Raw genomic sequence first — 11,927 nt, forward strand, 5'->3', positions numbered from 1 at the left:
CATCAGCATTTAGAGCACAGACCTGGTCAGCCCAATCTTTCCTGCCACATCACTCTCATAATGGAACCCGGGAGGCATTCTAGAAATGTAGGCTACAAAACCCTCTTTCATGGAAAGCAAATAATCCTGGAGGATTAAACCAAAAGGTACAGATAATGAACTAATGCTATGATAAAAAGAAAAGAAGACAACTGTAAACAGGTTATGTGGAAACTAGGCAACAATGTCTTAGTAGTACTGAAGTAATAGCGATTATGTCCACTCCTGTAGTGTGTACTGTTCAGGAGTGACTTTTTCTGAATGAAATCAGTGTCTCACGTTGCTTCAACAAAGACTCATGTGACCCACAATAGGACAGAGGAACACCTTTTTATAGCAGACTTGCCTCATCACCGCCGGGACACCTGCTCAATTTATAGAAGATTATATAAAAGCACGGCTCTCAGCTGGTTTTGACATTGTGTGTGTGCGTGCGTGCGTGCGTGCGTGCGTGCGTGTGTGTGTGTATGGCACTGTTGGTTTACAGTAGGTGTAAAGTAAGTCATTTCCTCTTGGATGGTTATTTATTTATAGTGTGTTTAAACAGTTGGTAAAATGTGTGGGATTATTCTTGTAAAGTGGGAAACACCTGCCAGACGGTGAGTTAAACATTTGTGTCTCCCTCTTCCACAGGAAACGGAAAACATCATCACGGCTTCTGTACACAGCAGCATCCAGCTTCATCCTTTATGGCTTCATCCTAGGAAAGTGATCTTCACTATGTCTGACATCATGCCACGTCCAGAGCTCATTCAAACAATGGCTGCCAAACAAGTCAAGGTATCCATGTCTTATCGTTATTTTAAAATGTGATACTAAATCAACACAAACTTCCAATAAAAGGACTACAGAATTTAAGTAGAAAGACAAAAAGCTATTATTTTGTTAAACAATTGTAAAAAGTGACCATCCCAGTTTCCAAGGTGATGTTTTGTCCAACGAAGACATCCGGAGATATTCAGTTAAATATGACACAAAACAGAGATAAAGGACATCTCTACATATTTGAGAGGTAATTTTCATAGCTAGAATTCATCTCTGCACTAAAAGCATGACTACCTGGAACAATTTATTTCTAAAATGTTAAAAGATCAAATATCACAAGTCTCATTTGGATGATATTTTAACTTAAATAAAAGAAAAGACTTCAGTGGTTTCCATCGTTTTGTCCTGCAGAGCTACTTGTTACATGCTACTAGACATCATTTGTGTGTGTTGAGTGTGAGAAGAGGCCAGAAGATGGTTTCTTATTGTCTCATCTTTTTCCCAGCAGTGGGGGAGGTTTCCTAGGACACGGCTGCTGTGTGAATGGAGAACAATTCCTTGCTATCCTTCACCCCAACCCCCCTTCCTTCCCACTTCCTCTTAAGTCTTTCATCAACATCCCCTCTTCTCCCTGCTGCAGTAGTAACTGGTGTTTTGGGTTCAGAGGAAGCCGGGTGGGGGAGAAGCGCGGCAAATCATTTGCAGTCTACCTGTGGAAGCTGCGTAGAGCTCCAATGTTGAGGAGGCTCTGAATGTGGCAGTCGCAGCTATGCGGGGAATGTGAGCCTCTACTCTGCCAGGGCTGGACCGGAGAAGCCACAACTCTATTTAAGGAAATGGCAGTCAGGGGCCCAATAGCCACTCTCTCTCTGCCTCCAATTCTCTGTCCGTCTCTCGCACAGTTTAAAGCCCCCCTTCCTTCTTTTTACAAGAATGATAATTATTTTCCTTTGTGGAAGAAAGGTTTATTTACGTACCTGCTGGGAAAAAGGAGAACACACACAAAAAGAAAAGTATATGAAAACATCACTCACACACACACGCATGCACGCAGTGTATTGATGGTGTGGTTTAGGTACCGTAATTGTTTCCGTACATTTGCAAACTTAATAAGGATGTGTCTTTGTGAACTACTTAAGGCTGCGGTCTGCCAAACAACAAAAACAACAACGAGCCGAGAAAATAATGAAAGACGGAAAGGGTTTCAATCTACCTGGAAAAAGGAAATAGTCGGTATTCAGGTCTCTTTACTGCAAAGTGCTTATGGTCAAGCACGAGCATAAAAATGGTCATTAATGCAGCAATGCCCTGGCCTTTATACCAACCAAATGTAATAAAGTGCTATCACACTACTAAGGCATCATATCAGGGTTACATCAAAATGTGCCATCTCAACATTTAATAATAATGATACTATGAATGTTTCTAACCATTATTCGATTCATTTATTCATACCATTGATTAGAATTACCCTGCATTAGAGAGCCGAGAGATATACTTCATTAGAAAAGTTGTTAACTTTCTTTCAAACGATGGTGTAAATGCTGTTGCAATAGCATACATTAAGAACAGAACAAAACATTTGGGGACACACTTTAGTCTACATGTGCTTAATACCAGTGTAAATTGTATGTGTGATGTTAAAAAAAAAAAAAACTGTAGTGGCCTTCAGAATCTACTCTGTTTCAATCCTTAAAAGTGTTTAATTTTATGGACAGCTGGTCACAATACCAGGTGGTCACTTCACTAACTGGTTTGACTACAACGATGTGTTCACTGCCTACAGCCCAGGCAGAGTCTTCAGGCTACACTGGTCACTCCTGCACAAAAGTGTTTGCATTATGCTGCAGCTTCTGATGTACATTCGAGTGTCATGTGGAATGTGTGAGACAGACGTGTTTACCCAGAATTCTCGCCTGTCCGCAGCCTGAGGGACATAGCTTCAGCATCCGGCTTCAAAACTTTGTGAAAAACACGACAACAGCCCAAGGCCACGAGAGCTTCACTCTACGTTCACAAGAGGCGATCACTCAATAGTTAAACACGACAGCCATGTTGTTGCTCATCAGTGAGCGCTATTCTATGAATTGTCAACATCCAAATAGAACTCGAAAATTGAGGGTGTGGTTTACACTTTGGGAAAAGCAATGCGTCTATACGATTGGATTTAGATATAGATTTTTCTGTGCATTCAGTTGGCAGTATCTCCTCAGTACCAACAGTAATATAATTAGGATCATCTGCTATATGGTTGAGTGATAGTATTGACAGATAACAGTCAAATACTTGTTTAGACCATTGTGAGTATGATTCTTTAAAATACACATTTCCTAACTTCCCTGACTACTGGAGGTGTGTGATGGACATCTCGCTATTAGTAAACATAAGAAATGTGTTCAGCTTTTAAATGGTGTGTTTGGCTTACCAAGAGGCTTAAGAACTGTCAGCTCCTATTTCATAAATATGTCGAAAAGTCATCAAAACTAAACGTAAGGACTAATTATTAGCTATTAAAGTCAGACAGTATTAATAAAGTCATGTGATCTGATGGGAATTAAAACCAAAGATCCAAAAATAACTTACCCTTAGTCATTCCTAAAGCATGAGCTTGGTTTCTTTGTTGGCTTTTATTGTGAAAGGTGTTGATAACTTCTAAAGCTACTTCTGGCCTGAGCATCTTGGCTTGTCTTGCTGTTGGTGAACAACGCTTCCTGGAGGAGTCTGCTTACGATGAGGTCATTTCCACCCATTGAGGATTTCAAGTCTCCAGTTGTATGAACGCCCTGGCAACTGTTGCCATAGGGCGCTTTCACCGACCAGTTCTGCTAATGTCACTGTCTGTCAGAGCCAACAGCATGTCAGCCAATCAAAAGTAAAATACATGTGTGCTCGGTGGCACCTTGCTGTGTCCCCACTGTCAGCGTCCATTCATGATAGGACTGAGAGACCAGTCAGAGACAGCCGAGACTAAGTCAGTCACACATTAAAGATTTTGGGCAGGCAAACAAATGTGCACATGCAATTACATCATTCTTATGACAACAAATGTTGTGCTGTTGAGTATCAAAAGGTGGAGGTAATGGCAACCTGCTGCTGACTTGTATGCACCACAGAACCATAATCAATAAAAGAGTATTCAACCCTCATTTTACGAGAATAGCATTTATTGATGACGTTGTTGCGTCTATAAATTGCTATAAACGTGTTGCCAATAGTTTGGCCACTTTATTAGGTACATCTGTATTGTTAAATGCACTCCAATACAACAGCCTAAATTTGACTTTCAAAAAGATATACAAATAATTTCTTAGGTTAGAGAATAGGAATCAGCTGTTTTTATTCCTAAAAAGTTTCTGGGTGACAGTAATAAGTTGAAAGGACCAAGCCAAACTTCGACAGCCTCCTCACACAAGCGGAGTAGTGTACAGCACTGCCAGATGCCTGAGAGCAGGGTGGGGAAGGGGCAAGGCGGGGCTGGGGGCTATATGGGGAAACATTATACGCCTGTATGTCTGCTCTGGACGGGACGAGACTCACTGGTTATCTATGAGATGGACTGCTATTCCTCACCCTCTCTCCTACACACACACACACACACACACACACACACACACACACACACACACACACACACACACACACACACACACACACACACACACACACACACACACACACACACACACACACACACACACACACACACACACACACACACACACACACACACACACACACACACACACACACACACACACACACACACACACACACACACACACACACACACACACACACACACACACACTTTTCTATTGTTACTATTAAAGGAAGTAAATTCAGATGGTGTTTTTCAGATATACACACATCATCTAAACCTTAATAATTCACTGAGGGTGTAACTGTATATCTATATATATACAGTTACGCCCTGATTTTGCTTGGATGCACCTTCAGAATCAAACCTTACTACTGTCTGTTAGCTAAACCACGCTGGATAATGTTCAATTAATAATTAGGGAGTTGCTTGAAGCTTTGTGTAAACAAGGTTTCCAGACCAAGTCCAGCAACATTAAAGCTACAGAAATAGCATCGACAAACATGCAATGTATTTATAATGCAAAAGTAAGGCTAAAAAAGACAGAGGGACCAGTGGAGGCTTTCCCCCTGGATAAGGTTCTACCAGCCTCTTGTGAAGACTCAGACTTGTGTTTAGTGTTTCTATGCCCCCAAAAGAAATAGGAAATAGTTGTTTTTTCCCATTGTGTGCCAAAAAACATACAAAAATCCTGTCAGACCTAAAAGCCACACTATGCAAAAACTGGTTCAACTTATGTACCATTAAAACCATATAATCCACCAGTCGAAGGAGTGTATTTTGAAGTTTGAAACACTTCCACAACGCTAATTGACAGGCTACTCAATCCTTACTGACCATATAGTGTGCCTTTTAGTTCGAGGTGTGTTGTAAACATACACAGATACACACATGGCGCAGTAATCCAACTTGCTAGGGAAATCAAAGCTGGAATCAGATTCATAAAGAAGCACAGAAGGGTTCTGTGAGAAACTAAACCTGGAAGGATTTATGAAGCACTCGATTGCATAATCCCTGCTATCAGTGACACCTCGTCCGCCTCTCTCAGAGATTGTATCAACAGCCCGACATGTCTGAGGCTTCGAGTTGCTTCCATCAGTGTGGTGGAGTCCTTTTGGCAGCTAGTCCATCTTCTTGTTTTTGCATGCGGACAGAAAAAAAACGCACACAAATACACACAGAAAAAAACAAACACACCTGGAAGCAAGAACTGAAAATAAGAAGCCTTTGCTGTAGAGGCTGAGGGAAAAGAGCAGCTTTATTTGGTTTTCCCCCTCTGGGCGTTTTGGCAGGTTCTCTGTCCCCATTCCTGAGGTTCAGAACGAGTTCACAGAACACGCCGTCAACTTCCAGAAATAAACTGTTTGCTCATGCGTGGGTGCGATGAAATAGTTTGCCGCCAGAGTTTTCTCTCTTCAATCTTTCTTGGCCAATCAGATCTTTAGAAAGGCACAAGGGGTGTTGACAAATGGAAAATAAAGTGTGAAAAATCAAATCAGATAACTTCCACTTTTAACTTTGTATTTCTTTGGGGCCAAGTATGTATAGCTACTCTCCTGGCAGAGCAGGTTAACAACATTAAGTTAAAGAGTGATACGAGCCCCTCACAGAAAGAAATGGAAGTCTCCTCCAGGGAAAACACTACATCAAAACCATAGGACTTGGGAAAAGTTTGACCAATCAGAGGAAAGAGTGAATGAGCTTCAGCTGTAAATGGTACCAGTTTTTTCTGAGTCTTCATCTTTTCCCTTTCTCGCCCCACCCGTCCCTCCTCCTGCTCCCTCCTCCTGCTCCCTGCTCCTCCCACCCCTCCTCTTCCATACCATGGTGTACTCAGGAGACCTTAGCTCCACTGAAGGTGGAATCAGCTTTCCCTTTCCACTGTGTCTTTTTCCCCGCACGCTGGAAAAGCTCCCTTCCAACTCTCGCTCAGCGCCTAACTCAAGTGGGCTTTGACGTGCCCACATTCCTAGACAGTATCCCCAACACCGGAACCATTTTCCGCCTAAGCCAGGAATGCTGATTTTGAGCGCAGGTTTTCATCAGATCTAGTTTAGGCAGAGAGTGCAACAGGAATCTACTCAGTAATACCAGCCATTATACAACGCAGACTTTCGCTACATGTCAATCATCTTACACACAGTCATGCATACGTAAGCCTTCTCTCTCACTACAATACTAGTGATCTAGTAAGTCCCGTCAGCTCCAACGAAAAGTTTTTCTTTAGCTGAAAGTCTAAAAGAATGTTGACCTAGTTTTAAACAGCTTTTCAAATTCAAAGTCTCTACTCCCCCAACCCTTCACCCCCTGTAATAATCCTGACATTTCTGATGAACTACTGTTTCTAGGTGTAAATAAAAAGGTTTTGCATTTACACGCTCCCTCTATGTTAGCAAAACAGATCTCCAGTTTCTACTGTAAAAAGCTCTCATTTACAAACTGTACAGACAGTAGGCCATGAGCAGATAGTTACAGTGTGTTTCAATCTCTGCTATTATTTCTATGAAAAGCTTTTTGTGATCATTAGGTTACAGGCAAATATACATAAAAACAAGGACAGAAAATACAAATCTAAATGCATACAATTCAAAACCCAATGCACAATAAAGTATTTCCATCTAGAAAGATAGCAGGATTTCAATTTCAGGGCTTTGTGTGAATATCTTAACTTAAAACAGTCAGACTGTGCACTTCCTTCTGCAAACTCAGGCTCAAACATCCAATGAGGTAACAATAATGAAGACACATGGTGGAATGGGATGAATTGGATTGCAAAGCAATGACTGCTGCCACTTATCCAAAACACAGAGCTCTGTCTCTTTCACCTTCAGGTTCTTCAACACAGCTGCTTATACATATCGGAGTGCTGCCTGCCTCCTTCCAGCTCAAACAACCATGCAGCACACCACAGGAAAATAAAGTTAGTCATTCAGAACACCAGGCCCACTGTCCTGTCCTTACACTAACCCTACACCCTCTGTGCCGTGTGTGTGTGTGTGTGTGTGTGTGTGTGTGTGTGTGTGTGTGTGTGTGTGTGTGTGTGTGTGTGTGTGTGTGTGTGTGTGTGTGTGTGTGTGTGTGTGTGTGTGTGTGTGTGTGTGTGTGTGTGTGTGTGTGTGTGTCTTGGGATTGTCTCAAAAGAAGTTTTGTTCTCCTTAAGAGGGGGAGGAGAAACAGGAAGTTACATTCCCTAATAACAAAAACTGAAATGCTGAAGGCTACCATACTCTTGTCAAAGATCACAGGAGAGAACCAGCATTTAAACTTTCTTTCCCTCAAAAACAAAGTCACAGTCAAATCTATCAGGTCATTTGGTAGTGACTATTATGGAAAGCATGTCACTTGTTGATTTTGCGTATGGTCTGAATTAAAATAGCTCAGTTTTGCAAATGACCAAATGACTCAAGGTAGCTCAATTTAATAATAAAATGAAAAACTATGAGAAAGATCAATCCTGTGAGGTTACCCCGCCGCTCTTTCAGTGGGATAGTGACACCTTTGACCATGATTGCCTCTCAATTCAAAAATAAAGCCGCAACACTCGCTGCGTCCCAAAACAAAGCGGTCTCTCAGCCGTTCAGAGAAGTAGGTCACTGAGGATTCCTTTCATTTGTACAGCGCTTTCCAAATAGTTGCGCTTTTCCACTCAGCCCAAGACTTCCAGCTGCATGTTTAACCCTTTAACAGCCTGCAGGTCTGCACCAGCAACAGCATTACAGTAGTTTACTCATATTTCTGCTTATTGGGCTCATGGTCTGGGAAACGGTTTGTTGACTTACATTGCCAATATTGTGTTTTTTTAAATTGATAGAAATATAGGTAGTTTGTGTTTTATACCTATTCTTGTGTAACATTTAAAAGAAATAAACAATGACATGTAACACTTCTAGGACAGCAGCTTTTTACAGAAAAGTTAAGCCTTTAGTTTTAAGTAATATTTCTATGTCAACTTACTTACAATACATTTCCACAGAGCTCTTTAGAAATGTATGAAGAAAGACTAACACCACAGTAACACATGCACAAACACTCACTATTGGCTTTGGCTGTAAATACTCCTTGTATAGCTGTGGTAAGAAATGACTTCAAACTGGAAAATACTCCATAATCAATACAAGATCAGTATCGGCCCAGTAAAACAGCAGACCAATGTATCTGCCAGACCTTAGCACACAAGTGACCACAACATACCAGAGGGATCACGTAACCAGACAATGTTCTCCATCTCCCTCTTTTCAGCCGCATGCGTCCTGACGTTAAGTCTACAGCGCTGATTCTGTCTCACTTGCTGAATCAGCGGACGGAACGCGACCACAAGCTGACACAGGTGGGCAAACACTCAAGGGCGTGGCATAGCATTTACTCTGGAGGTACCGACGGTAGAAGTCCATTCAAATCTCTTTAAGCATGATTTCATAGAGAGAGAGCGTTTTTTATTTATTTTTTAGGTCGCTTTCTGTACATTGAAAAGGTTTAACAAGATATTAAGCAACACAGCTACACTGTATGCAATGAATCAATTACATGAACACCATTTTCTTAATTTTTGGAAGTACGAAGCTTCAAACTAAACTGAATATATGATGGCTATAAGGTTTGCTACTCCACTGCACTATATTGCTATAACTGCATCAGGTATAGGAATAGGTGACTGGACAAAAGGTTTAACCCGTTTCCCCAAATGGAAAGATTACAAGGAAATCCAGGTTTGTGGTCTTGGTTGTGCTTACTGTGGTTATGACCCTTCCTGATTGGAGCAGATTTATGTATTAGGAAGATCATTTAATTGAGTAAGAAATTGTAATACTAATATTCTTGTAATTGTATCCAGTGACTGCCACGACAAGGTTACCTCACACTGTAAATCCCTGACCTGATGACACACAGAAAGCAGGCGGTCATCATCGGTTTGTCCAGAGGCACACAGCCTGGACACTGAAGTCTTCAGGGATCTAATCAGGTCATTATGTGTGGTGAAATCCTTCCTACTGCGCCGGGTTATTCGTGATGTATAGTTAAACAAATATAACACAAGCAGTTAGAACAGAATAACACAAGCCCTAATCCTGAACCAGTCTTGTTTTATGACACTGAATCTACTGAAAATGCACCTATAGATATTTGTTTGGGAATAATCTCTCTTCAGCAAACATGATTTGTAGTAAAGGAAGATAGGCATCGACGTTTACAAACGTGCAATTATGAGAGGGAATATAATCCATTACTTAAAATACAATTATGTCACTGAATGTGCTGAGTAAAGAGCAAAAACAAACAAGCATTATTAAGGCCTTATAACAAAAGTTGTTGCATACATGTTTGCTAATGTGTTCATATTTCTTTATACTGTGTATACATTTCACTTTAATAAAAACAAGTATGCAAGTGTTAAAATAAATATTATCAGGGTCAATTGAAACTAAATTATTGACATTTTCAAGGTCATTGTAAAAATATACAGTGATCAGGGTTTCAGGTCTTCCTATCTAGCCCATGACTATACAATGCAGCAATATCCATAAATATCCAACCTGTTATAAAACTAACCACCAAACACATGCTTCAAAAGACATTTGTTTTTAACGCACATACTTTTATAGGCAAACAACTAAGATATACAAGAGTGATTTATGACTGTGACTCAACACAAAGATCACAGGCAAATGTCTCTTTGCCTCACACATGATGCACTGTATACTTTGATCTCTCCGACAGTATGAACCAGCCTGACTTTGGGAGGGGTCGACTGAGGAGAACTTCATGTTGTGTGCTTTGATGTATCCGGCTTCATATATGAAACAATAACAAAGACCGGCCTGCATTAAGTGCAGCCACTGCCCATTGTAAACCCTGATGGAAACTCTGTGTAATATGTGCGAGTGTCACTGCGAGGCTGGGCCATTATGTCACCTTCACTGTGAGCCAGCAGATGTGTTACTGCATGCAGATGTTGCCATAGGTACGCACAGACGCCTGCTCTCCATCGCAACAGCTTTTCTTTCTATTTTTCATGAGCCCAGTTGGTTGCCAGGGTTTTTGTTTCCATGGCCACGCTGCAGTCTAATGCAACAAATCCCAGCCAGAACCCCCCTTGGGTGCCTTGGCGTGATACCAACCTAGAGAGCGACAGTGCTATAGGCTGGCACACTGACTGACTGACTGACAGTGATTCAGCTAGTCACTAGTGTTTTGGACAGTCATCCGGGATATTATGGCCTTCAAAACCTTTGCATTCATAAGTGTTTGGTCAAAAAGTAATAAGAGTTCTAAAAATGTGTCTCCTTTCACTCTTTCTTATCAGAAAATGAATGTCGTCTATACCAGGAGTGTGACATCAACTACAACATGAACAATGAATAAGAAAAAGATCAACTACAAAAGTAAAGGAGATATAGTGATTGGAGACCAAAGGGGGAAAGTTGCTATATTCTCATCTGTCCCGGCTGTCAGAAATACGTTTAAAAACAATCTTAGAATAGTTTATTTGCCAATGTAGATGTATTATATTATAGTCCCTACCCTATTAATAAGACAAATATAAGGATATTAATTTAGTCTGAGGAATGAATGAATAAATCTGCTCTGTCAATGCCTGTAAATGCATCTCCATCCTATCCTAGTGGATGATGTAGCAGCTGACGGTGTCTAAGCAGATGGTTGTCCTACCTGGGTTGTTGGCCTCTGCCTCCAGGACCTGCAGTTCAGTGCACTCGGCGAGGGAGTGCTCCAGACAGAGCTGCAGGAAGCGGGCCTGGGTCCGGCTCACCCTCTTCAGCAGGGACAGCAGAGCCACTGTCTGCTCGCACTCATTCCACCCTTTGAACCAGCTGGCTAGCACGCCCACCTGATCGCGAAACATCATGGTCTGCCGGGCGGGGAAAAGGCCGGATGACTTTGGTGGTTAGGAGGAACGACCTTACCCAAACTCTACACTGGTTTGTGGTAACAGTGACGTAGAATGATGGCAGTCTTATCAGCTGATTCTTGATGTTTCTATACACAGGGAGTCAGTTCAGCTGAAGCACTGTGATGCCATACTAAAGCTTTGTTGGCAGCTAGGACAGCAGTCACTGTTATGCTTTCTGGTGTTCAAATGTGTTTCAACCGGTGTTGGATATATTCCTGCTGGAGGGGGTTTCTGCAACGTCTTCTCCTCTCTGATAATCTCCGCTGGTGGTAGGGGAGTGTGTGTGTGAAGATCTCTTCTAGCTAGGCATTAGGAGATATGAGCTGCACTGCTGCTTAGTAGCTCCCAGAGGGATTGATATTTGATGAGTCAGCTTTCTTCTAGCACAAGCTGTGTCACATCAGCTTCAGCCTCGCTGGCATTTTTCTTCAGGGAATCCCTCTTAAGCCTGCAGGAGGATGTTGGAAGTTAGTGGAGGATTGAAAAAACATTTTTTGAACAGAAAATGCTCTCTTATGGCTCATTGTACATGCCTCTCCCTCTCTTTCTACACATGCTATGACTTTTACAGTGCACTAGAGAAGACAGCCTCACTAGAAATGCGACAGTGTCCCTGTT

At 41.7% G+C, this 11,927-nt stretch overlaps 1 protein-coding gene across 7 annotated transcripts in view; it reads right to left on the reverse strand.

Annotated features, from left to right (window-relative positions):
* Window positions 1-11,927, reverse strand: part of samd4a (sterile alpha motif domain containing 4A) — a 46,470-nt gene that overhangs the window by 33,562 nt on the left and 981 nt on the right. For all 7 annotated transcript variants that reach the window (XM_079666144.1, XM_079666143.1, XM_079666142.1 and 4 more), the window contains exon 2: window positions 11,069-11,757. In XM_079666144.1, coding sequence (XP_079522270.1) covers window positions 11,069-11,264 — 196 coding nt within the window. In that variant the 5' untranslated portion in view covers window positions 11,265-11,757. The remainder of the gene's footprint in view (window positions 1-11,068; window positions 11,758-11,927) is intronic.

Source organism: Notothenia rossii, assembly GCF_949606895.1.
Source record: "Notothenia rossii genome assembly, chromosome: 2".
Classification (NCBI taxonomy): Eukaryota; Metazoa; Chordata; class Actinopteri; order Perciformes; family Nototheniidae; genus Notothenia; species Notothenia rossii.